Below are 27,614 nucleotides of genomic sequence, written 5' to 3'. Positions count from 1 at the left end.
TATTGTTAATTGTGTTTTTTGTTTTTCATATTAGGTTTAGTTGATCGCTGTTTCTCCTATGTTTGTTTGTGTTTTGTTTTTGTTTTTTCTCGCTAGCTCCTCACTGATCTTCCCAAAAACACCATAAGACAGCTGCAGCTCGTACAGAACGCTGCTGCCAGGATTCTGAGCAGAACCCGAAAACATGAACACATCACACCAGTCTTCAGGTCCTTGCACTGGCTTCCAGTTGCATTTAGAATTGGTTTTAAAGTACTGTTACTTGTTTATAAATCAATCAATGGCCTAGGACCGCAATACATTGCAGATATGCTCATAGAATATAAACCTAACAGATCACTCAGATCATCAGGATCAAGTCACTTAGAAATACCAAGGGTTCACTCAAAGCAAGGAGAGTCTGCTTTTAGCTGTTACGCCAGCCGCAGCTGGAACCAGCTTCCAGAAGAGATCAGGTGTGCTCCAACAGTAGCCACATTCAAATCCAGACTCAAAACACATCTTTTTATCTATGCATTTGCTGATTGAGCTCTGTGCTATGTCCGAACTGTTTGCACTTTATTTTATACGTATTATCTTTTTATTCTTTTAATTCCTTTTCCTATTTTTTTCATTTTTAATGTATTTTATATCTTTTATGTATCATCTTGTTATTCTGACTTGTAATGCATTTTAAATATTGCTGTCTGGTTGAAAGAGCTGGGAGAATTAGGAAGAAAGTGATTAGGTTAAAATTTGGTAAATTTGGATAAGGGGACAAACCATGAGGAAATTTAGGCTGTGGTGCATGGTTAAGATATCACTGGATTACAGTCAGGACACTTTCCAAAGGGGGAAATTTCCAAAGGGGAAATTTGAACTGCGTTGCATAGATAAAATATCTCCGGAAGGGGGATTAGGGCTGTGTGGTGCAGTTTGAGGTGTTTTGGCAAAAGGGGAGATTGAAACTGTGTTTATCAGTTTGAAGTGCCTTAACAGGTAGCAGTCCTGTCGTGTGAGGAAGATCCATTTAGATCTGCTCTGATGGACAACAACAACAACAACAAACTCCCTAAGACTTCCTAGCTCTTCCATCCAGATAGTAAAATTCTCAGTTTTTACTGTTATTTCTATTCCTTATGTTCTATTTTTATTATTCTTTTTTATGTAAAGCACTTTGAATTACCACTGTGTATGAAATGTGCTATACAAATAAAATTGCCTTGCCTTGCCTTACCTTGCTAGCCTGTCCGTGCGTGTGTGCGCTGTATGCCTCCAGCGCAATTACAGTTGATGACTGTATGAACTGGACTGGCTAGCGGGTTTCTCTTTTTTTTTTTTTTGCACTTTTAATTTTTTTCTTTTTACTTGTATAACTTCCCAGCCTCGTGTTGCCAGCCAACCTCTATATTCCCTAAATGAGATTGATGCTTTAACACACATGAACCATTTTTTTGCATGTGGTTTGTGTTTGCTGTGTAATTATCTGAGTGTTTTTTTTTTTTTTTTTTTGAGTGTTGTATTTTATGTTTTTTGGGGTTGTTAATGTGATTTACTTTTTCTTTCAAATTGTTCTGTGTAAAGAAACTGGCTTGTGTTGGGATTCAGAGAGGGTTGGCTGGTTAGTAACATCTTTTTGTGGGGGGAAGGAACTTTTGTCATATGTATTTTGTTGTATTTATTGATATATTTGTATAAATAAATGATTTGTATGAAGTTTTCTTCTCCCTGATTACATTATAATTTGTTTTGTAGTCACCCTTGTTGGAAGTAAGAGTGGACTAGTTACACGTAGTCAACCGGATCCGGGCCGTATCCAGGTGAGATCGAGGACCTGTGCCTTGACACGACCACAACGCAGCTCTGAAGTATCAGCAGAGATCGAGTCAACTAGATCATCCAAGGCCTCATCGACACGAAAGCCAGTGGCACAGCTCCTCAACAAACCGTCCATACCGGCGTGATGAATACGATCTTCAAAAAGATGGAAGTGGATTAAATATTTTGACTGTTGCAATCCCAATTTGACTTATGACCTGTAACACTGCCTAAATCATAATCATGCACTGTTCGCTGTTGGCTAGAGGAGATCTGCCCCCCTTGTTTATGTAACTGGTCTCTTTTTCCTCCTTGCGTTGTGTTGTTCAATAAAGCTTGTACTTCAAGAAATTGTGTCCCAATCAATTTATTTACTGGGGAAACACTGAGAAAACAGAAGTAACAGTGAGTTCATATAGGCCCATTCCAGGATATATGATGACTTGTGCTGGTGCGCTGGCCTTACACACACAAACTGATAAGTGCAATTGAGTTGAACAAATTCAAAATATATAACCCATGGTTAAAAATAATGTATTTTTACAAAATCAAAACATGTACCTGAGAAAACAGAAGTAACAGTGAGTTCATATTGGCCCATTCCAGCATATATGATGACTCGAGCTGGCGCTACAATAAAACACATTTTTCACTCTCCAACATGCAATCCCACATGGAAAAAACCTATATAAACATATATGTTTCAATATAGGTTTTGATATAGGTTTTTAATATATGTGACATATATAAAATTGGCCGTTTTCCTATATTATATGTACATATATGTACATATATGCACACATATATATGTACACATATATGTACACACATATATATATACACATATATGTACACATATGTACACATATATGTACATATATGCACACATATATATGTGCATACATATACCTATATAGGTACATATATGCACGTATATATGCACCTATATGTTCACCTATAAGAATTGACCTTGTAAATGTTTCTGGAAAACGTGTAGATATCATAGTTAATATATCATGTTAATATATTGCCATAATTAAATTCCATAACATGCCAATTACATGTGATACCAATTTCACGTGTTCGCACATACATAAGTTCTTGCATAATTTTTTTTATTAATTCTTTGTTTTTGCCTTGATAATAGAAAATATGAGCTAGGCATCATGTATGACAGTCAAAAATGAGATATGAGCTACAAAATGACCAGATGCTGCCATTAGCTATATAGAAGACATATCTTGTATGTATAGGGCATATATATGGATATGAAGAAGCAATACAGGAGACCTATATTTCCTGTATATGCACATATATGCACCTCAGTTTTGCCTATATGTGGCATATATACGCATATATGCAGCATATATGCAATACATATACGCATATATGCAGTATATATACGGCATATATGCAGCATATATGCAGTATATATACGCATATATGCAGCATATATGCGCATATATGCAGCATATATATTATCATATATGTGCATATATGCAGCATATATGTGCATATACACTGCATATAGGTTTCATATATGCGCATATATCCACATATAGGTTCTTTCCATGTGGGATACTTTTCTCAATATTAAATATATATATTTATATAGTTGCCGCTAATCTATCACACATTTCATTGACAAATACAGAGCTTTCAATGACCCGACTTACCGCTGGCCTTACACACACAAACTGATAAGTGCAATAGAGGGCGCACACAGTACAAAGAACCAGCCAGCCAATAGGAAGCCCTGTTATCCCTTATTCTGTCCAATGATCTTCCAGTGTGATTATTTAACTTCTTATTATTTATATTCAGCAAGTGGAGACACACAATGTATTATGTACAACTCTGTTACATTTAGTTGTGTATTGTCAACTTTTTGTTCATTACATTACATTGCAAAATGTTGGCTATTATAATCTGTGTCAGGGTAATGTTAGTATTTGGTGCTTTCATTTAATGCTTTAAGAGTGTTGTCACAGAATCAGAGTTCTGCTGCCATCTGCTGAGTTTCTGTTTGTAATGTATGTATCTCATGCCTTCATTGATTATGTTAAACTGACTGTTATGACTGTGAAAGTCGAGATTACTGCAGTGATAAAAGTTTATCAAGACTCCACACAACTTGACAGAAAACTTAAACCACAGTTGATTTTCTCAAATGGTCATTATGTTTTTATCAGCATTCCATAATACATGCCAATTTGTTCACATGCAGACAAATGGCAGCTCTACCATATGCCACTAGATGCCATCACAATCTCGCAGGTCAATTGCAGAAAACTGCAGCCAAACCAGGACACATCGGCTCCTTTTCATGATAAACTCGGACAGTTGACTGTTTCAGAGCTGGCAGATGCTTTCATTGGTATATCAGTCTTTCAAAACCCAAAAAGAAACATACAGCAACATCAACAACAAGCCAAACAATGAGTAAGTGTAAGTGTGTTGGCTTTATTCACGTCCAGCTGAGCAGGTGATAGACCTTTTTCACAGTGTGTCTGTAGTTCCATCTTACCTTCGACTTCAGACATACTACCCCACATGGAAAGAACCTATATGTGGATATATGCGCATATATGAAACCTATATGCAGTGTATATGCACATATATGATAATATATATGCTGCATATATGCGTATATATACTGCATATATGCGTATATATGCCACATATAGGCAAAATTGAGGTGCATATACAGGAAATATAGGTCTCCTGTATTGCTTCTTCATATCCACATATAAGCCCTATACATACAAGATATGTCTTCTATATAGCTAATGGCAGGATCTGGTCATTTTGTAGCTCATATCTCATTTTTGACTGTCATACATGATGCCTAGCTCATATTTTCTATTATCAAGGCAAAAACTAAGAATTAACGAAAAAAATTATGCAAGAACTTATGTATGTGCGAACACGTGAAATTGGTATCACATGTAATTGGCATGTTATGGAATTTAACTATGGCAATATATTAACATGATATATTAACTATGATATCTACACGTTTTCCAGAAACATTTACAAGGTCAATTCTTTCTTGTATGAAGATAGTGGAAAAGAAGGAAATGTATAACAAAATATATGTAACATATATATGTGTATATATATATGTGTATATATATGTGTGCATATATGTACATATATGTACATATAATATAGGAAAACGGCCAATTTTATATATGTCACATATATTAAAAACCTATATCAAAACCTATATTGAAACATATATGTTTATATAGGTTTTTTCCATGTGGGACATACTGTTTTTCCTCTACTGTATAGTAGGGAAGTATGTGATTTCAGATTTAGCCATAGTATTTGAAAACAGTAGGCAAAACCCAAACCCAACAACATTCAAAGAAAACAAGTAAAACATACAATCAAACTCAGTTGATGTTTATTGGAGAGCACTACATTGATCTTTAAGTTGATTCAACTTTTTTCCCTCTGGAGATTCTACACATCCTGGAGCCCACTGGAATTGCCATCCCACTAGAAAGACAGAGAAGGTGATGCAGGGAGCAGAAACAAAATCTTGGTGTACTTGGTACACTGTCAAGCCTGTTCCTCACCAATTCCAGGTCTCAACAGCGAGGTGGATGAGATCAGAGTATGTACTGCACCTCACTGTGTGATTACCATCGCAGAGACTTGGTTGAATCAAAATCCGGTTATAGAGTGGACCAAACGGTGAACTCCAGGAAGAGTAGAGGAGGAGGACTGCACACATACAGCAGTGGCCAATAGTCATGTCTGGAGGGGTGATTTGTTTTTAAAGACCCTACACGTTTGATTGAACCATCAATACATGAGGAAAATATTTACATTTTTAAAATATTTTAAATAAGAGGGAAGAACAAAACACTAAACTTGGTTATGGTATTTATCGGACAAAATTATTTACAGGTTTATTTGCTATGCAAAAAACAATGCATAGATAAAAAGCTCACATGAAAAAGCACACATTGACTATAGCATATTCAGTTACAGTCATGGTCAGAATTATTATTGTCACCCTTGGCAAATATGAACAGAGAATGCTGTGAAAATAAATCTGCATTGTTTGACTTTGACGTTTGTTTTGGATCATTGTCCTGATGGATGATCCAAACAGCTACCATGGTCCATTATTGGATTTCTAGCAGAAGGTCAGGTTTAGATTTTTTTTTTATCTGTTGGTATTTGATAGAATCCATGATGCCATGTATCTGAACAAGATGTCCAGGACCTCCAGCAGAAAAACAGGCCCACAACATTAAAGATCCAGCAGTATATTTGTCTGTACACATGGGGTACTTTTAGCCCTGTTTGCACCAAACCCATCTGGTGGGTTTGCTGCCAAAAAAAGCTCTTTTTTCATCTGACCATAGAAGCCTGCAGTAAATTACTCTACTAACATACACCTAAAATAAATATTTTTATGGACTAACCATTTCATAAAAGTATTGTCAATTTCGGTAGTAAAATGTATGATGAAAAATGTTCATCAACAACCTTTTTTCCCATGACTAAGACAAGACGACACCAAGGTCATTAAACAATAACTGTGACAAAATCAACAGGCAGTATCACTGACAAAAAAAGACGAGACTAAAATGAATGTAACACTTTATTTTAAGCTGACATATTTACACGTTACTACTACAGTATTAACAGTAAATAATGCATAATTACGAGTAACTAACACTAAACTAAACCCTAACTGTAACTGTAACCCTATACTATGTACATGTAGTTAATTAATATAACTCAGTACTTATTAGAGGAAGTACAATGTCACCATAAAAGAAAATCATAACAAGGTTGACTAAATATAATAAAAACTAAAAAGTACATTTGACACAGGATTAAGTCTAAATTAAAAAAAAAAAAATTAAAATAACTCTTTATAAAAGCAATAATCCCCTTGAAGCCGTGGTTTACAGTGAATTTAGAACAGTTAGGCTTATTGCTTTATTAAACCCTTTCCGATAAAGATCTGTAATGCTGATTCGGATTTTACAAAACTCTTTAAAATACAGTACCCTGAAAAAGGAACATTTATTTATTTATTAGGGGTTCAAGCTCGTAGTGCTGAAACCCTATTGTAATTGTTAGGATTTTTATTATTATTATTCCACTGTAAATCTGATCGTGCAGCCCAAACCATAAGTGCTAGAGACTTGAAACTTGGCCAGATGGTAGGTCTCAGAGTATGACCCCGACTGGCCTATAGGTGGCGCTACAACGATTGAAAATATGAAACTGCTCATTACTCCTAGACCATTTGTCGCAGACTCATGTGCCTTATACTATTGGAATTCTTGGCTCAAGAAGGACAAAACTTATATCTCTGATTTCAAAGTTCGTTAACTAAATGATAATTCCCAAATGTCAAAATTTTGACAGGAAAAGTGGCAAAAAAGTCCAATAAAAGTTGCTCATGGGTAATTTTTTATGCTCTCAAATATGTAAGTGTATATAACTTCAAAACGAAATGAGATATTTTCACTAAATTTGACACACATATGTATGGACATACTCTGAGGACACCCCAAAAAACGGGCAATAGGTGACGCTATAAAAACTAAAAAACTTTTAAAAAACATGTTTTTCTTCGGTAAATTGCCTCTAGTGGCTGTAAATTGTCTTTTCCATCTATGATTTAAGTGTTAATGTGCTTGAAACCCGAAGATTGCTGCTCGCAGCTTTATTTATTATTATTATTATTAATTATTTTTTGTTGAGTATATTTGTATTTTATACTTATATTTTATATATGTATTTAAGATTGAAGTAGAAGTTAATTTTATGCTTTTGTTCATGTAGTAAACAAATGTAATTGTATAAATGTTTACTATACTACATAAAAGTATACAATGTGTAATTGTCACAATTTCCCCCCGTCAGATTCAGTGCAGTACCTGGGAAAGTTTGTAGAGGTAAATACATATTTTTGACCCTTGTGTGGTGTTTATTTCATGCTATTGTAAGGGGCTGTGGAACAGAGGAAGCTCCAGTCTCTTGCTGATGGGTTCCAGATAATAATGCAAGCAAACACGAAGATATGAAGCTTTACTGACTTTTATTTGTTAAAACTCATGCGTTACATAATGAATGTAGTCCTGACAATTTTCTGGGTGAAACTTTTATAAAAAGAAGGTTTATTTCGGGCATGCAGTTCCCAATCCCACCAGTAGGGAAAGGTTGTGAACGTTGCACACTGTTCTCTATGAATGACACTAGATTCACGTCCCTAAAGAAAGCTAATACAAAAAGATGTATTTTGCTAAGAGGACGCAATTGATAATTCACATTTTGATGGCTTTTTTTGTAGTTTAATGCTCATTATATCCAGTAAAAATAATTAAAAAAAAGTTTGTGAATTATTATTAGCGTTCCACTCATTAAAGTGATGCCGTTTTGGGAGCTACTGCGCGTTTATCATTGAATGTATGTGGAATATTGAAAAGTATTATTTAACATAAAAACTAACCAGAAAAAGGATCTAGTTTAGTAAATTAACTAAGCTGTCTTAACTAGTTCTCAGCTGTTTCCAGCAATTAAAACCAAACAATAGCATCATCATTTTGACACTGAGATTTTAAAATTAATCAATAATAAATAGGTAAATATTTTGCTACAGTAAAAACATTACATTTTCTCACAGCTTAGTTCAACATTTGGTCCCAAACTAGTTTCAGATTCTTTTTTTCTTCTGATTTATTGTGATGTTTATTCAGTGTTTCCTGCTAAAAAGATAGAATCACACAAATCAGGGTAATGTCAATGTTTCATAGCAGGGTTAAACAAGTTTCAAACCTCATTAGAAAATAAAATAGCTCAAATAATATTTAGTTTTTATATTTTCTGATTTGCTAAATGACTCTATTTTGTAGCATATTTGTGGAAACTGCCAAATATATCATAGTAGAAGATGTGTACTGGCTGCTGGTTGAGCAGTTCTGTCAGTGGTTGGCTGTTGTTTGCTGCACTACATTACCCACAATGCAGCTGAGCAGGTAGCGGTCGCACCTGTTGAACCTGGTTGGGAAGGAAAGCGAGAGCTGGAGCGCAGCGAGACTGAAGGCACACGAGACGGCAGCTGGACTGAGAGCTCGACCTCTCTCTCTCTCTCTCTATCTCTGAACTATGGGAACCTGCGCTGCGCTCAACTGACTCATGGATCCTCAGGAGGACTCCTTCGACTTCCTCTTCAAGATCATCCTCATCGGAGACTCCAACGTGGGCAAGACCTGCCTGGTTCAGAGCTTCAAGACGGGCCAGTTCTCCGAGAGGCAGCAGAACACCATCGGGGTCGACTTCACCGTCCGCACGCTCAACATCGAGGGCAGGAGAGTAAAGGTCAGAGGTCACCGCAGCTCAATCAGGCACATGTATACAATGTTTGTCAGATGAAGTGTGCGTACGGAGGTTAGTGTGATTCTCCTGCTGCACGTGTCGCTGTTACACTGAACCGGTTCAACCAGCAGAACCGGTCGAGCAGGTTTATCTTCTCATTCCACTGGTGTCGCACATCAACAGGAAGTGATTATGCAGATAAACACGCTGCTTCCTGCATCATTGACAAACATGCAACGCTTTGTGTTTGTCTCTCAGAATACAGAAGCATAATGACATTAATTCAAGAGCAAAGATTAACAAACCATTTGAAATCAAACCTATAAGCAATTTAAAATGCGTTTGTCTTCTAAGAAAATAAATACATTTAAATAAATATTAATAACTATATAAATAAAAAACAAAATACTGGCAGAAAGACCTGTGCTAAAGCCTGTTTGTAACAGCAACACTGCATACAACTGTGAATTTCCTGTGTAACAGTTGTCAAAATGTGTAGTATGCAACAGAGCCCACTGCACAAGACACTGTATCCCACAATGCAATGCTCTCGACCTTCCATTTCCTGTGTAATGAAGGTCATGTGATGACAGTGTAGCTTACTGCTGTTTGAAATTTTATTGTGGCTTAATGCATGTTTCACTTATGTATGGAGTATGGAGAATGTAGTGTACACTCAGCAGTGTCTAGTGTGTACTAATGTTATGTATGCTCAGCAGCATGTAGTATACATTGTGCAGTAGTCAATATATAGTGTACACTGCAGATTGCAGTATATGTACGTTTTCAGTATGCAGTAAGTTGTGTACACTTAGCAGGAAGCAGTGTATAGGGTAAACTGCAGTATTTTCAGTAAGCAATATGTTGTGTACACTGAGTAAAAGCATGCAGTGAACACTGCAGTGTGTAGTATACACTGTTCAGTTGGCAGCACACATGTGTTGTACAGTGTTCAGCAGACACTATGCAGTGTACAATAGGTAGTGTACAGTGTTTAGGTGGCAGAATGTAGTGTACAGTGTTGTGTAATGCAGTTTATAGCATACACTGAGCATTAGGCAGTATGTGTATTAGATACAGATGTGGACAAAATTGTTGGCACCCTTGGTAAATATGATCAAAGATGACTGTAAAAATAAATCTGCATTGTTTATCCTTTTGATCTTTAATTCATAAAATGAGTAAAAATCTAACCTTTCATTGAAGGAAAAGAATTGAAAGTGGAGGAAAATCACATTATGAAATACATGTTTTTCTCCAAAACACGTTGGCCACAACTATTGGCACCCCTAGAATTTTTTTATGAGTAAAAGTATATTCCCATTCATATTTACAGTTTTTTAGCACACCAGGGTGATCATGAACATGAAGTTGTCCAGCCGTGACTTCCTGTTCCACAGGAATATAAACATGAGGAAACACAAAGGCCAAATTAAAGTACCCATGGATAAAAAGTACCCCATGTCCACGGTTAAATATACTGCTGGATCTTTAATGTTGAGGGCCTATCTTTCTGATGGAGGTCCTGGACATCTTGTTCAGATACATGGTAATATGGATTCTATCAAATACCAACAGATAAGAAATCAAAACCTGACTGCTTCTGCTAGAAATCTTATAATGGGCCATGGTTGGATATTCCATCAGGACAATGATCCAAAACAAACATCAAAACCAACACAAAAATGTGTTCTCCAAACTCATCAGGCATTATAGGTGAAGACTCAGAGCTGTTCTCTTGGCAAAAGGAGGTAACAAAAAGTTTTAAATAAAAGGGTGCCAATAATTGTGGCCAACGTGTTTTGGACAAAAACATTTATTTCATAATGTGATTTTTTCCCCCCACTTTCAATTCTTTTCTTCAATGAAAGGTTCAATTTTTGTGAATTTTATGAATTAAAGATCAAACGGATAAACAATGCAGATTTATTTTTACAGCCATCTTTGATCGTATTAATCAAGGGTACCAACAATTTTGTCCACGTCTGTATGCAATGCAGTTTTTAGTGTACACTGCAGTATGTAAGCAGTATGTGTAGTAGACAGTATGAGTGTACACTGTCCAGAGGTAATAAAGGGCTCATTAGGCAGTTTTCAGTATTCAGAATGCAGTGTATAATAGGCAATACAAAGTGTACAGTTTTCAGCAAACAGTACTATAGTGTAGTGTTCAGCATGTCATGTAATGTTCAGTAAGCAGTAGTGTAATGTAGTGTTCAGTATGTCATGTAGTTTTCAGCAAACAGTACTATAGTGTAGTGTTCAGCATGTCATGTAGTGTTCAGTAAGTCATGTACAGTGTTAGTATGCAGTGTTCAGTATGCCATGTAGTGTTCAGTAAGCAGTACTGTAGTGTAGTGTTCAGTATGTCACTTACAGAGTTCAGTATGTCATGTGTTCAGTAGGGAGTAGTGTAGTGTTCAGTTTGTCGTATAGTGTTCAGTATGTCATGTGTTCAGTAGGAAATAGTGTAGTGTTCAGTGTGTCATGTAGTGTTCAGTATGTCATGTGTTCAGCAGGCAGTAGTGAAGTGTTCAGTATGTCATGTGTTCAGTAGGCAGTAGTGATGTGTTCAGTAGGCAGTAGTGTAGTGTTTAGTGTGTCATGTGTTCAGTAGGCAGTAGTGAAGTGTTCAGTATGTCGTGTTCAGTAGGCAGTAGTGTAGTGTTCAGTGTGTCATGTAGTGTTCAGTATGTCATGTTTTCAGTAGGCAGTAGTGAAGTGTTCAGTAGGGAGTAGTGTAGTGTTCAGTTTGTCGTATAGTGTTCAGTAGGGAATAGTGTAGTGTTCAGTGTGTCATGTGTTCAGCAGGCAGTAGTGAAGTGTTCAGTATGTCGTGTGTTCAGTAGGCAGTAGTGAAGTGTTCAGTAGGTCATGTGTTCAGTATGTCATGTGTTCAGTAGGGAGTAGTGCAGTGTTCAGTATGTCATGTAGTGCAGTATGCAGTACTGTAAGTGTAGTGTTCAGTAGGTCATGTGTTCAGTAGGCAGTAGTGAAGTGTTCAGTAGGCAGTAGTGAAGTGTTCAGTAGGTCATGTGTTCAGTATGTCATGTGTTCAGTAGGGAGTAGTGCAGTGTTCAGTATGTCATGTAGTGCAGTATGCAGTACTGTAAGTGTAGTGTTCAGTAAGAAGTAGTGTAGTGTAGTGTTCAGTATGTCATGTACAGTGTTAGTACGCAGTGTTCAGTATGTCATGTAGTGCAGTATGCAGTACTGTAAGTGTAGTGTTCAATATGTCATGTGTTCAGTAGGCAGTAGTGAAGTGTTCAGTATGTCATGTGTTCAGTAGGCAGTAGTGAAGTGTTCAGTATGTCATGTGTTCAGTATGTTATGTACAGTGTTCAGTATGTCATGTGTTCAGCAGGCAGTAGTGAAGTGTTCAGTATGTCGTGTGTTCAGTAGGCAGTAGTGAAGTGTTCAGTAGGTCATGTGTTCAGTATGTCATGTGTTCAGTAGGGAGTAGTGCAGTGTTCAGTATGTCATGTAGTGCAGTATGCAGTACTGTAAGTGTAGTGTTCAGTAGGTCATGTGTTCAGTAGGCAGTAGTGAAGTGTTCAGTAGGTCATGTGTTCAGTAGGCAGTAGTGAAGTGTTCAGTATGTCATGTGTTCAGTATGTTATGTACAGTGTTCAGTATGTCATGTGTTCAGCAGGCTGTAGTGAAGTGTTCAGTATGTCGTGTGTTCAGTAGGCAGTAGTGAAGTGTTCAGTAGGTCATGTGTTCAGTGTCATGTGTTCAGTAGGGAGTAGTGCAGTGTTCAGTATGTCATGTAGTGCAGTATGCAGTACTGTAAGTGTAGTGTTCAGTAGGTCATGTGTTCAGTAGGCAGTAGTGTAGTGTTCAGTAGGTCATGTGTTCAGTAGGCAGTAGTGAAGTGTTCAGTAGGTCATGTGTTCAGTAGGCAGTAGTGAAGTGTTCAGTATGTCATGTGTTCAGTATGTTATGTACAGTGTTCAGTATGTCATGTGTTCAGCAGGCTGTAGTGTTCAGTATGTCATGTGTTCAGTAGGCAGTAGTGAAGTGTTCAGTAGGTCATGTGTTCAGTATGTCATGTGTTCAGTAGGGAGTAGTGCAGTGTTCAGTATGTCATGTAGTGCAGTATGTCATGTGTTCAGTAGGCAGTTGTGAAGTGTTCAGTATATCATGTGTTCAGTAGGCAGTAGTGAAGTGTTCAGTATGTCATGTGTTCAGTAGGCAGTAGTGAAGTGTTCAGTATGTCATGTGTTCAGTATGTCATGTGTTCAGTAGGCAGTAGTGAAGTGTTCAGTATATCATGTGTTCAGTAGGCAGTAGTGAAGTGTTCAGTTTGTCATGTAGTGTTCAGTATGTCATATGTTCAGTAGGCAGTAGTGAAGTGTTCAGTATGTTATGTACAGTGTTCAGTATGTCGTGTTCAGCAGGGAGTAGTGTAGTGTTCAGTTTGTCGTATAGTGTTCAGTATGTCATTTGTTCAGCAGGCAGTAGTGAAGTGTTCAGTATGTCATGTGTTCAGTAGCAGTAGTGAAGTGTTCAGTATGTCATGTGTTCAGTATGTTATGTACAGTGTTCAGTATGTCATGTGTTTAGCAGGCTGTAGTGTTCAGTATGCAGTCAGTCAGTGTTGAGCTCTCACGTGAGGTCACAGTGCCACAGTTGTGAGCAGGTATGTTTGGTTTCTATCGCTGTCTCTCAGAGGAGCAGTAGCGATAAGTGAACGTCCCTCGTGTCCTGAATCAGTGTGTGTGTGTGTGTGCAGATGCAGGTGTGGGACACGGCCGGGCAGGAGCGCTTCCGCACCATCACGCAGAGCTACTACCGCAGCGCACACGGGGCCATGATCGCCTACGACATCAGCCGCAGGGCCACCTTCGACTCGGTGCAGCGCTGGATTCACGAGCTGCAGCAGTACGGAGCCGCCAACGTGCTCACGGCGCTGATAGGTACCGCCGTTCTCCTGTGTGAAACCCCTGGAGGTCACATAACGGGTCATGTCTAAACGCTTCCTCTGTTTCCTCAGGTAACAAGCGTGACCTGGAGGCCGAGCGCGAGGTCCGCTTCGAGGAGGCCTGTAAGCTAGCGGAGGCTAAGGGCATGCTAGCAGCGGTGGAAACTTCGGCCAGAGACGCGTGGAGCGTGGAGGAGGCCTTCGTCATGATGGCGCGTCAGCTGCTGCTCCAGAACGGCATGAGCGTGAAGCAGGACGACAGCGAGGCGGCCGCACGCGTCCTGCTGCGGACTAACTCACACACCGTCAGTCTGTCGTCGCCATCATCCGCGCACGACTCGAAGAAGCCCTGCGAGTGCTGATCCACACACACACGACCCTTCACTGCAGTGACACTGGATCTGCAGCTCTGAGCGAATCAACAGGCTTCAGGTCACCGCACTGAAGATCACATGACATCTGAACTCTTCATTGAGCATCTGAGTGTGGAGCTGCTGGAGTTTCACAACTTCAAACCTGTCTAACAGACTTTATAAAAGCAACTTGAGCCAAATCTGACAGGTTTTTCTAGAAGCAGGTCTAGGTTTTCAGCTTTGAGCATGTGACGCATCAGCTTATGTGAATATATTGTGACTACTGTGCATTTTCAGATGTTAAATTATGTTCTTTCTCAGTGTTTCTGTCCTGTTTTCATGTATGAATATCTAAACGCTCTGCACTCTAATCAAAATTAAGTGAGCTTGTGTTTAATTCAAAAGAAAAAAAGCTGATTTTTCCAACCTCACTGACAGACTTGATCTCCAGTAATCGTGTCTTGATTTGACAATGTTTAGATATTTGAGCTGGAAAACAAGAACAGAATATGTTTTTTTTTTTGAAGGAATGTCTTTAGTTACAGTGGACGTTCATGTTGAACACAGATGTTCATTAACTGACAGCAGAATGACACAGATGTTGTCATGAAGGCCACATGTGACTGAAATAAAAACTCACTGAACGTGTCTCTTTATGGTGTTGAATGACGACAGGAGCACTGCTCGAACATAACGAACATTTAATAAGAAACGAAAACCTCTCACACACGCGGTGTTTTAAAACAGTTTCTGAACATCGGTATAAAATCTCTTTTGAATATGATTGAGGTCAAAGGCACACGTGTGACTCTCACACCATCTTGAGCTTGACCATGGTCCTCCAGCGGTCCTTGAGGTTGCAGGCTGTGCGTTCCGTGAAGGGGAAGGCTGCGCGGATCTGCTCCCAATGTCCCGCTCCAAAGCGCCGCACACCCTCCTTCAGCCAGTCCGACTCCTGCAGCGTCCACAGCTGAAACACACACACACGTCAGTGCACACTTCACACTCGCGGACAAACACATAGAGACACTGTCAGAGACATATGCACCTTCCTGGTGGACTTCTTCTTGCGGGACGGACCTGCAGAGACAAACATGAAGCAGAAACATGAGCGTGTGACGACAGATCGCACAGATACACAATAGGCAACCATCTACAATAACTTCATATTTGTTGTTTCAGTGAAACATAGAGTATGTCACACTTTTTTGCAAAAACCAAACTTAGCCAGGTCTTATGAACGTATGCTTTCACTGAGTCAAATGAGCCTGATTTTCAATATATGAAGGAAAAAGTGCCCTGTATGATGACTTATATTTCTATTTGATATAGCTGAGCAAAATCACATGAGTAAGTGTGCTGTCCGCACCACTGCAAATGTGATATTGATTTTGTATGACAGTTAATATTGGGAGTTATATTTCGAAAGTAATATTGTCTAATGAAAATAGTTCCAAACAAAACCGTCTGAGCAGAGTTTCACTCCTGAAGGAATCGATGATTCAATGATCTATTTATAAAGACGTGAATCAGAATCATTGAGCAAATTGGTTGAGTGAATAATTCAATGACTTACTCATTTAGACTTGCCGCCACCTACTGTTTCAGTGTTATATTTAATAGTATCATTAAAAAATTTGTAATATTAAAAATATTTTTGAAAACAATCTGAAAGCATGATTTATGCAGTTGTAATTGCAGTATAAATACATCTAAATGTACTTCTGCAGTGTAAAAGCAGATTTTCATACTGATTTCATTTGATTGGTAACATCCCTATGGTGTCTTATTATTAGGGGTTCAAGAGCATAGCGTATTTTGGATTTTTTTGAAAAACCTACTTTTCTGAACGAGTCTTAGGTTTCTGGCCCGATCAGAACCAAACCAGATTCTCCAAAGTCTGATTGTCAATATCAAAAAAGTGGAAATTCTGATTCACAGTCCCTAATGTCCGCCAAAACATTCGAAGTGGGCGGAGCCACCTTTACATTTGTGTGCTGAGTTTGGCGAAAATATCTCAGTTATAGCCATTTTAGTAAGAGCTCATTCTGTGGTTGTGTAAAAAAGGGCAGAATGAGCCACTGGCCACTTGGTGGTGCTATGACGGCATAAAAATGGCTATAACTACTTCACCATTATTTCGACTGACTTGCAAATTGGCATGCAGTGTCTTTGTCCAAGGTGCCATGATGGTCTATGAAGACATTGGTGTATCTCAAAAAACATTTCCACCATCGGAACAGCTGTCAGACAAGGCTAATGGAGGCCGATCGGCACAAAACTCGCTAGGCCTGTGAGAAATTCGAAAGAAATCAGTCACCAGAGGGGGCCTTTGCGTTTTTCACATGCGTAAAGGATTGTGCATCGCGCAATTTCTCAAACATGCCCATGAAATTCATTAAATATTACCTCTAGGACTGCTGCTGTCCATAATTGTTACCCTAAATCGTTTCATTTAATATTGGAAATTATTTAAAAAAAAAAACTTAACAACTTTGGCAAACTAGTCCCAGGTTTTTGGCTTGCTAATTAAAACATAATACCCATTTACACATGTGCTTAAAGGCCTTAAAGCACTTAAACCCCGATAAATGCTGCTCGCAGCTATATTCATAATTGAGTTTATTGATTAAATGTTAAGTGTTTTACATAAAGATGATGCAATACATCTAATAAGGTTATAACAGAGCCCCTATAATGGTAAAAATACACCTGGAAATCAATATAAGGTGGCAAATAATGGAAAAGTTCATTTTTGTCACTGCTGTGAACTGACCACCACACAGAATGTGACGAATATGAAAAACTTCAGGAGTCAGCTGACCAGGACAGGCTGAATCCAACACATTAAATCCACACATGTTGTAAATATGGTCTAATTATGGTCATTGACAGAATCCCAGACAATACGGAGATATCATTTTTGGCCCTATGTGCGTGAAATAGCGTGTGTACCTGAAGCGGCGCTGAACAGAGACTCCTCGTCGCTCCAGTCCTCATGCGTCCCTGACGCGTCTCGCCATCGGGCCCTGAGAGACACAGACAGTGCGTCAGTCAGTGTCTCTCTCACACACACACACACACACACACACACACACACACACACACACACAATCACCTCTTGGCGCTGTGCTTCCCTCCGGTGGACGAGCGGCTGTCGGCTGGAGAGCTGCGCACCTGCGGGCGAGTGCTGTGAACCTCCGACTCCGACTCGCTGGACACACGGGACCTTCGGAGGAAGAAAGTCGGTCAGTCATACGCCTCGTGTCATGTCTGTGATGATGCCAACACACGTACGCACCTGTGACCGCTCTGAGCGTCTCTGCTGCGGCGCGCAGGAGTCGAGCTCTGAACCGCTGGACGCACCTCCAGCACACATTCTGGGTCACTGACAGCGAGAAACACACACAATCAGTTACTGAGACGCTGCAGGCAAAACCTTTGCTTTGGTAAAGTATCACACAAATGAAATAAACTGAATTTGAAAATGAAATGATTACAGCATTTCAGTGTGTGTACTGAAGGCACCTGTCGTCATGCGGCTCCTGTCCGGCTGTGCGTCTGTCAGACGGATGATCCTCAGGCTCCTCATCGCTGGACACAATCGTCCTGCCGAGGACAGCAGCGCTCAGTCATACATCATACACGGCGTGACACTTCAGCTGTTTATAGTCCAACTATTTTCACACACACTTTGGGTTATCTCATAAAAACTGGTCATTTTTGTCCGATGAGAGGATAGCAGCGGGTTCTGTGATGATTTTAACACGTTCTCACCTGCGATTGTTGTGCGTTTTTTTGTCTGAGCGTCTGACAGATGGAGTGATGCTCAGGTGACGCGCAGGAGTTGAGCTCGATTCACCACCACTTCTGAACACACACACACACACACACTACAGTCAGCTACTGGACATCCATAAATGAAGTCCTTAAGGTTATCGGTCTGATATGACAGTAGAGCAGGGAACGGACGCACCTGTGAGCGTCTCCGACAGGCGGAGGGCTGCTGCGAGTCGAGCGCTGAGCCGCTGAACGCACCTTCGACACACACGTCGATTCACTGACACTGAGACAAACACACACACACTACAGTCAAATACTATTACAGGACAACATGATTTTAAACTTAAATAAAGTGATCTGAAGCACTACTAGTTTAAAGTCTTGTCATTTAACCTGTTCTCACGCTGCTTGCCTGTGGGCGTTCGTCTGACAGTCTGAACCTCAGGATCATCCGACTCTGGATCACTGCGAATAACCGCCCTGGAAAACACAGGAGTGTTCAAAAGAGGGAATAACATGAGATGAAAGGGTTAGTTCACCCAAAAATGAAATTTCTGTTATTAATTACTCAGAGAAATCTCTCAGATTTCATCAAAAATATCTCAATTTGTGTTCTGAAGATGAACGAAGGTCTTACGGGTGTGGAACGACATGAGGGAGAGTAATTAATGACAGAAATGATCAGCCATTTCATACAGATGATTGATGACGAGTATGATGCAGGGCAACGACTCACTGGGCGTTGAAGCCTATAGAATGCAGTCAGAAAGTCCCTAAAATTGAAGATATGGGGCAAAAAATGCCCCTGAATCAGTTTTTGTCTCATATTTACATCATATGAGTTAAGCAATATCACACGAGTAATAAGTAAATATTACACAAGAGCCGTTTTTGTCCCAAACATGACGAGTGCAAATGTGATAGCCTACTGATTTTATACAACAGTTCAGTAAATAAGTTAATATTGGGTTATTTTAGACACAATATTGTCTGTTTTGTTCAATTTTTCCAATGAAACTATAAAGACATGTCAGACCAGTTTCATCTCTGCTCAGTAAACAGCAGCGTTTCATTTCTGAATGCACGTTGTGAACGAAGCGAGTGAAACCAACGATTCAGCGGAGCATTCAGAAAAGACTTGTTAGTGACACTACACATCAAAGTACAGCTAGAGCGATTAAACGCATACAGAGCCGTCCGATCTCTACTGAGATGTCATGCACCGATCATTCTGCGCCGCTTCACGTCCAACAAGCCTGAAGAGAACCATTTACTTCTCTTCTGAACGAATCAGCCGTTTGAATGAACAGAATGAATTAATGAACGAACAACTTATTTATTAAGACATTTAGTGTAATTTTATTTAAAAATTAATTTCGTATTTCCATATGCATTAAAAGTATAGTTCAGCCAAAAATGAAATTTCAGTCATTTACTCACCCTCATGGTCCAAAAGAGTATGTGTAATAAATTCTCTTCTTTCTGAAGATACTTCTGTACTCTATTTGATGCTTTACACAATAAGTAATTTCTCAGCCAAAACTGATGTGCAATTAAATTGCATAATGTAATTAATTAGATTAAAAATTTGTAATCGCTTCACAGCCCTAATTATAACACTATAATAAGTATAGTGAGAACTATAATGACAGCTATAACAACTATAACATTATGCTGACTATATCGTTACAGTTACAGTTGTCATCATATCTATTATTATAGTTATCGTCATAGTTTTGTAGTTATTGTTACAGTTATTGCAGTGTTATAGCCATTTTAGCTATCATAGTTTTCACTATAGTTCTAAGCTAAACGAAAATATATAATGAACACATACAATATCTATAAGAACGACTACAGTAAAAGTCTTGTCATTTAACCTGTTCTCACGCTGCTTGTCTGTGGGCGTTCGTCTGACAGTCTGAACCTCAGGATCATCCGACTCTGGATCACTGCCAATAATCACCCTGGAAAACACAGTTTGTTTTACAGGGTTCGTACACATTTTTACCAATAAAATTCCATGACTTTTCCATGACTTTAAGTAAAATTTCATGACCTAATGTTTCATGAAATGTCTATGTATACATGTTAAATAAGAAGAAAATCCATGTTACACCCAGCATATTTTTACTAAAATAAATGACAAGCTTTGTAGTGTACAGTAGAATATGAAATATTTATTTAAATAACGCTTGCACACAGAACGCGTCTTTGCGTCTAAAAACGTGAGACGCGGTGCTCAGGAGTGTTTTTTAAAAAAGCGCAGCATAGAACGCGAGAGTCTCGAGACGCGCCTTTGAGACGTGATGCAATAATGGAAATAATAGAAATAGGCAAACTGCAGAATTTACAGATACAAGTTTTGACATGGAAAAAAAGAAAATAAGATAATAATGAGCGCCTCCTCCACCATGTTGCCATTATATAAAACAGTTGTCATGCCAACTCGCAACGCTTGCCCCGCCTCCAAGTTCTTCTGATTGGTCCACTGTTTTGGAACTGACATTGATGAGCTGCGCTGCGTGTAAAAGTTGAAATTCTTTTAACTTGACACGGCGTCTTAAAAACGCGGCGCTCATGTGAGAGGCGCTGCAAAAGACGCATGCACATCCGTCAAGCGCGTGTTTACATAGAAAAACAATAGGAAAGTAGCGCATTGGAATAGAAAAACGCGTTCTGTGTGAACGGCCCCAACAAAGTTTCATAACATAGGCTACATAAAACCCTGAGAACCGCTTAGAAATGGATTAACGTAATCCATGGGAGAAAATTAACATAAATCAAGGGGAAGCAACAATGTTAAACTACAAAATAAATAAAAGTGTCCAGCAACACTGTCCTGCACAACTTGGGTAAAGTTGGTTTTATATTCGCACATTCGGACATCTGTATTCAATAGCCTTGTTAATCACACTACATTGGACATTCAGTGGACATTCACAAGTAAATATGCCATTAAAACAATACTTGCCTATTTTGATCGACTGTGAAAAATGTTGTAAGTTGACAATCGTTGGTTGTCAATATCATGTCACTGCTTAAAATTCGCAAACATTAATTTATTGCACATTTATTGGAAACTCTGAATTTATCAGAAGTCCGAATGTACGAATATAAAACCAACTTTACCCAAGTTCCTGCACAGTACCTCTGCAGTTAGGGTTTCGTTTCTGGATAAAGCACTCAAAATGGTCCCTTGTTTTACAGTGAGAGGGAAGCACCGCAGCTGGGAGCGGGTGTCACGTCAGTCACACGGGTGAAAAAGCCAGCGATTGGGTTGGAAGCAGTCGAGCACGCAGCTGCATACTTTTCATCATGAAGCCATACATTTTTAAATCTGCATTTCCCTGGCATTGCTACACAATACTATTAGCTGAAACTGCGTTACCCCACGCAGAGAACGTCACGTGACGGATCGTGCGAACGTTAACTATTGTAATTTAACTAATATTATCAACTATATTCGAATATACGGAGATTGTGAAACAAATTTCCATGACTTTTCCAAAACTTTGTGGGTTAATTAATTTTTCCAAAACTTTTCCAGGCCTGGAAATAGCCATTTTAAAATTCCATGACTTTTCCAGGTTTTTCATGACCGTACGAACCCTGGTTATAAGAAAAACATTAATGATAGCTATAACAGTAACTATAATGATAGCTATTAAAAATCAACTATAACACTAGGACGATGAATATAACAGTAACTATAGTAAGGCCCTATGAAATCCGTTTTTTTCCCCCCGATTCCATTTTTTCCCCCCCGTTTTAATTTTTCCAGTTTTTCCGTTTTAATTTTTTTGGACTCCATTTTAAGGGTTAAATTAAATTTTGGTAATCAAAAAGCAAGTCTAATTAATTGAAATAATGAAACTTTTCCATTTACCAACAATTTATTAAAAATTTAACAAAAAAAAAAAAATTTTTTAGGGCCCTATGATAAATGTTTTATTTTTTTCCTCAAATTCCGTTTTATTTTTACCAAATTCTGTTTTCTGTTTAAGTTTTCTGGATTCCATTTTAATGGATTAATTACATTTTCAAATCATGTCTAATTAGCTGAAGTCTTAAAAACAACAAAACTTATTAATTAAAATATGTATCTTTATGAAATGTTTTGTCCCCCCCCCAGAAATTCTGCAGCATATTTTATTTTTTCTGGCAATCAAATGAACACATAACATTAATTTAATTAATATTTTAATCATGAAATTAAACTTTTTTGTCAAACAATATGCTGAATAACAGAGCTTTACTGTTAAAATTAAAACTGAAGAAAAACTGAGATTATTCCTTAAAAATATAGTTTTAAATCATTTATTATTATTATTATTAGGTCTATTAGTGTTAGTATTATCATTACATTGAAACGTATCTGAATTCGATACAGTGATATGTTGCGGTCAAGTCAAATCAAACTTTTATTTTGATGGAGCTTTAAGTTTCTGTGCGTTTATAATATGACGATAGTTTTTCTCAAACGAAGCAGTAAAGTGCTGAAGAAGTGAGTCTCAGAGCGGCTCTGGAGATGAATTTTCGTGTGTTCATATAGTGAGGCGGCAGAGGAGGAAATGAAAGCGCGCTTCTGCGTCATTGATTCACACAGACACGCAGGATTTGTATTTAAATGGTCTTTTTGTGGTTCTAATATTCACAGACACTAGTCTATAATCACAATTTAATTGAAGCGTAATGACCTGCTTTTTATTCATTTATCAAAATTTACAAATTCCGTGACATTCCGCGTAATTATAGAAAATTCCGTTTTTATGAGCGAATTCCGTGATTTTTGCATGGCAGAAGTCATAGGGCCCTGCTACAGCAAGAACTATAACAACAGTTATAACGACAACTATAACGTTATGATGATCGCTATAAGAACGACTACAGTAAAAGCCTCGTCATTTAACCTGTTCTCACGCTGCTCGTCTGTGGGCGTTCGTCTGACAGTCTGAACCTCAGGATCATCCGACTCTGGATCACTGCCAATAATCACCCTGGAAAACACAGAGTAACACTGTTAATAAGAATAACTTTCACACTATAGAGCGAAAACTATAACGACAGCTATGACAACACTAGTGAAGTCATCATGTCAGTGACCTCTGAGGGGACGGCCGGTCAGGTGGGCCGCCGTTGATCTGCGTCTCCTCCTCTGCGGCGGTGACGTCGTTCTGCGAGTCGTCTTCGCTGAGCTGGCTGTCGTCCTCCATGACCAAGCGCGATATGGTCATGCCGGCGTAAGGCTTGTGTGCGGCGGGCGGCTCGTCCTCGGCCGCTCTCTCCATCTGCTCCATGGGCGTCTCGGACAGAGCCAGGTGGAGCTCGACACTGGGCGTCTCTCGGCTCTGCTGCTGCGCCTCCATCTCCACCTCCTCCAGCAGCTGAGAGAACGGCACGCTCACGCCGCACTCCCCGCTCAGCTCGCCGTACACCTGACGCAGGCTCTGCAAGCTCAGCTGCACCCGCGCCGCAGACGACACGCCGCTAGAGCGGGAGCGAGACAGACAGGTGACATGCACGCCATTATTTAAAGCAGTCATTAATACTCATAGTTCTTCATCGAGTGAAGCTGAAGCAGTGCGTTTGTACCCATGATCCTCTGCTGCACTGGGCTTCTGCGTGGAGCGCCGCCCCTCCCGTGATGATGTCATCGGCTCAGCAGACGCGCGGAGATGTCCGGCACGCTTCAGCATCTGCAGAACAAACACGCAGTGGTGAGCGACATGAGCGTGGCGCGTTCAAACTACTGGAGCTTTTGACAATGTTAATCTACAAACCGTGAGACCTTCGTTCATCTTCAGAACACAAATTAAGATAGTTTTGATGAAATCTGATAGGGCTGGGTAAACAATATTGATTTCTCGATTTTAATCGATTCTCATTTTTACGAACTGATATTGATTCTTAAATCCCAAGAATCGATTAGTCTAGTCTGTTTTCAGTTGATGAATGAGCAGAATATGTAGCTCCTCCCATCCAATAAATCACAATAATCTTTGTTACTTTTGATATGAAGCAAAGTCTCAGATTTCAAATGACGTCCATCTTATTATGAGATTCAGAAAATAAACACCGTTTTGGCGCTGTTTAATGTGGCGTGACAGATCGCTTTAGCGCCTCAGTTAGAGAGAAGCATGTGATCATCCTCTCCTCCGCTTTAATACCAGTTACAGCGAAATAAACATGCATGAACATCTGAAGGTATGTTAAAATATACAGTACAACTTACTGAAATCCGTATCATGTCTCGTGTAATCGCTCAACCAGTGCTTCAACCTCGGAAAGACTCAATAAAACAGCTTCAAGTGTCACGTGACGTCGCATTTACCTCAGAAAAACATATTCAGTGACCATAAACTCATTAGTCAGCTAGAAAAGTGACTCTAGAAAGATAAATATAGCTATGCACCGTTACATATTCATTATAATGTTCTTCAATATTTAATGCATGTTTGAATAAATCAGTTATGACAGCCGCGATTTAAATGATTATATTTCAAATAAACGAATTGGAGTAGAAATAACATTATATAATTCTAAACTTTATTTATTATTAAAAACAAACATCAATGATTTAAGTGTTTGTATATAAATAAGTTAATTTAACCTTCAATATTATTATAGTAGTACCAGCTGACTCTCATGTGTTTTTTTCCCTCTAGAAAATGTAGCATATAGTGTAACTGATCCAAAATAATCGATATCGAGTCAAAAGCATGTGAATAGAAATCAAATCGGATCGTGAAAACTGTGTCGATACCCAGCCCTATGAATTAGTGAGGACGAGGAGACGGACCTGCATGAGGAAGGGCTCGGGGACGCAGTAGAGCCGCTCGATGAACTCCAGCATGTCCTGCTTGAAGTCGGCTGTAGGAGCTGAGCTGCAGCACCGAGTGAGACGAGCGTCTCCTCCGGATCAGGTTCACCAGCAGCTTCTTCTGCCACACACACACACACAGGCGTCACACGAGAGACGCAGGACACGAGCGTGCCGTAGCGTCAGGAGCGCTCCTCACCTTCCCAGACGAATCTGCGGCTGCGCTGAAGTGTCTCTTCAGGATCTCCTCGGCCTTCTCGAACTCTCCACTCTTGATGCACACGATTATGAGCTGCAGAAATCACACACACCACAATACGAGTCAGATAATCATTCCAGAGACAGGAATGGCGGTGCAGGTGTGCTGTGTCTCACCATCTCGGTGATGGCGTTGTGCACGCGCTGCTGCTCCCGCTGCGGGACGTCCAGCTCTCTGCAGAGGGACTCCAGGACGCCCAGAGCCGACTCCAGCGGCGTCTTGGGCTCCTCGAACGTCAGATCTGCGGCACAGACACGTCAGACACACACGTCAGAAACACACACACTCGCTCGTGTAGGTCACTCGCTCACCCAGCTTGTCTCCGTTGTTGATCCTGGACAGGAACTGCATGACCCGCAGCTTGAGGACGGTGTCTCCGTGTCCATCCATGGGCAGCACCACCATACCTGTGATGATCACGTGATGTTAATGAGAGTCATGTGTATTCTAGGGGTCATCATTCATATCTTACACACTCAAAAGAGAAAAAGAGATTTACCTCAGAAACATGGTTTAATTTGATAAAATTCAAGTATTTTCTAATCTTGACACAACACATATCGTTGTAAAGACTCGAAGATCCATATCTGTGATAGTAATATTGTCCAAATCGCTTCGCACAACTCTTTTAAACTTCCATGAGAGGCTTTTTAACAAGAGACCAGTCTTAGGTTTGCACTCCAAACTACATCGATCTAATTCAATCATTTCTCATTGTAAAAAAGCTGACTTTCACGGACTTCCGACGGAGTTTGGGAGTTTAGCCCCGCGCTAAAGCTAACATGCGCGCGCCGATGTAAACAAACTCGGCGCTCGCGCCACTTACTCTCGATGACGTTGATGATGTTGGCGAAAATCGCGTAGTCTCCATTTCTGAAACTCTCGAGCGCTTTGAACACGCAGACGTCGAAATACCATCTGTTGATGATCCGCTCGTCTTCGCTCATTCTGGACGGGTTTAATGTGAACGCGCGCATCACTCACTCACTCACTCCTGCGAGCGCGTGCAGAAGGGGGCGTGGCATGGCGTCGCGGCGGCGGCTCTGATTGGTCAGGAGAGACGATGACGCCACTAGAAAACAATATTTAAATAATAAGTAATATAATGCTGAATGTTAGTAGTAAGACTTGTGCAAATTAATATATTATATATTTCACCCCGAGTGGTTGGTTGATTTTATGTAGTTTAAATAATAAGAAGAAATAATATTATTTTATGATTGACTGATTCAACTTTATTTCCAGACTCAAGGTCCATTAGAAAAGAAACAAACTAGGTGACTGGTATCGGACCACACTTTGACAACAGCATAATAATAGCAATGTGTGAATTATATATGCTAAAGAGTTAAATAATGTAAAAACATGTGCAAAAATGTTTACCTATTTCAATATCCTGCCTTATATTTTTAATAAACTGGCTGTAAAATTAATATCAACTTATTGTAGACCAACTTAAATCATTTTAATGAGTTGACGTAAAAAAAAAAGAGTCTTCACACACACACACACACAAAAACAAAAAACTAAAAAAAAACAAAAAACAAATGTACACCGGAAAATAAACGACAAATAATATTACCCAGAATGCGTTGTAATACACCGCAAAAACAATTAATTTTAGGTAATATTTTTGTTGTTTTCGAGAAAGTAGCTTATAGATTACTTTCTTGAAAACAACAAAAAATATTACCTAAAATGCATTGTTTTTGCGGTGTATTAATTCGGTATATCCTCCTGAGACCCAGAAAAAAAAAAGGTTTTTTGAATTTAGTTTTTTTTTTTTTTTTTTTTATCATTATATTGTTCAGAGCATAAGAAACAAATTAAAAAAATAACATTTTTGAAAAATTATATTTTATTCATATATTATGATATGTCCTCTGTAGTGGACTAAATTGTTTAAAAAAATAACATGGCATGGAATTATACATGTATAGGCAAAAACAATGGGATTTTTTTTAATCACCAATTAATTTTTAGGCTTCAATGGATTGTTTTTAACCAAACTTAGTATAAAGATGATTTCTCAACTATGTTATGAAAGAAATAATGGAATTAATTGATATACCATTGTACTTTATGCAATATGTTGGTAAAATAGTCATGCATGGATTTTCCCAATATAATGTATCTGTACACTGTATCTAATTTGCATATTAATGTGTTCTTGGAGCAGCATGTAATGAAAAAAAGAAGTGTAATAATGGGAGTAATAATTGGTAACATTTTCATAATAATATCTAATAATTAATAGGAATATTGATGTATAATTTCTTTCCCTATTCACTTCTAAAATGCCTGATAAACATGCTGTAA

General features: G+C 39.0%; 2 protein-coding genes across 2 annotated transcripts; one reads left to right on the top strand and one right to left on the bottom strand.

Moving 5' to 3' along the window:
- The first annotated feature begins 8,822 nt into the window (after positions 1 to 8,822).
- Positions 8,823 to 15,078, top strand: LOC125246339 (ras-related protein Rab-19-like). The gene is made up of 3 exons (XM_048157305.1): positions 8,823 to 9,156; positions 13,889 to 14,072; positions 14,150 to 15,078. Exons 1-3 carry the CDS (start codon positions 8,974 to 8,976, stop codon positions 14,437 to 14,439), a joined length of 657 nt encoding a protein of 218 aa, XP_048013262.1. The 5' UTR covers positions 8,823 to 8,973; the 3' UTR covers positions 14,440 to 15,078.
- A 36-nt stretch (positions 15,079 to 15,114) lies between these two features.
- On the bottom strand, positions 15,115 to 26,242 carry terfa (telomeric repeat binding factor a). Its single transcript, XM_048154469.1, is given in 19 exon segments — positions 15,115 to 15,400; positions 15,479 to 15,510; positions 17,386 to 17,459; positions 17,549 to 17,659; positions 17,732 to 17,818; positions 17,959 to 18,039; positions 18,208 to 18,300; positions 18,407 to 18,496; positions 18,607 to 18,693; positions 20,094 to 20,180; positions 23,127 to 23,213; positions 23,320 to 23,703; positions 23,809 to 23,912; positions 25,016 to 25,081; positions 25,083 to 25,157; positions 25,236 to 25,328; positions 25,412 to 25,536; positions 25,607 to 25,702; positions 26,122 to 26,242. Coding segments are annotated over 19 exon segments (2,052 nt in total). The 3' UTR covers positions 15,115 to 15,241.
- Positions 26,243 to 27,614: the final 1,372 nt, after the last annotated feature.

Source organism: Megalobrama amblycephala, linkage group LG14 (genome assembly GCF_018812025.1).
Source record: "Megalobrama amblycephala isolate DHTTF-2021 linkage group LG14, ASM1881202v1, whole genome shotgun sequence".
In the NCBI taxonomy this organism is placed as follows: domain Eukaryota; kingdom Metazoa; phylum Chordata; class Actinopteri; order Cypriniformes; family Xenocyprididae; genus Megalobrama; species Megalobrama amblycephala.
Note: the sequence above shows the minus strand (reverse complement) of the source record. Positions and strands in the feature narration are given on the sequence as shown.

What these genes read in the sequence shown, in the direction of transcription:
- LOC125246339 (XM_048157305.1), top strand. Translation starts at nt 8,974, where the DNA reads ATGGATCCTCAGGAGGACTCCTTCGACTTCCTCTTCAAGATCATCCTC. An exon ending in TCGAGGGCAGGAGAGTAAAG is followed by an intron (nt 9,157 to 13,888) that starts GTCAGAGGTCAC and finishes GTGTGTGTGCAG; the next exon opens with ATGCAGGTGTGGGACACGGC. An exon ending in CGTGCTCACGGCGCTGATAG is followed by an intron (nt 14,073 to 14,149) that starts GTACCGCCGTTC and finishes CTGTTTCCTCAG; the next exon opens with GTAACAAGCGTGACCTGGAG.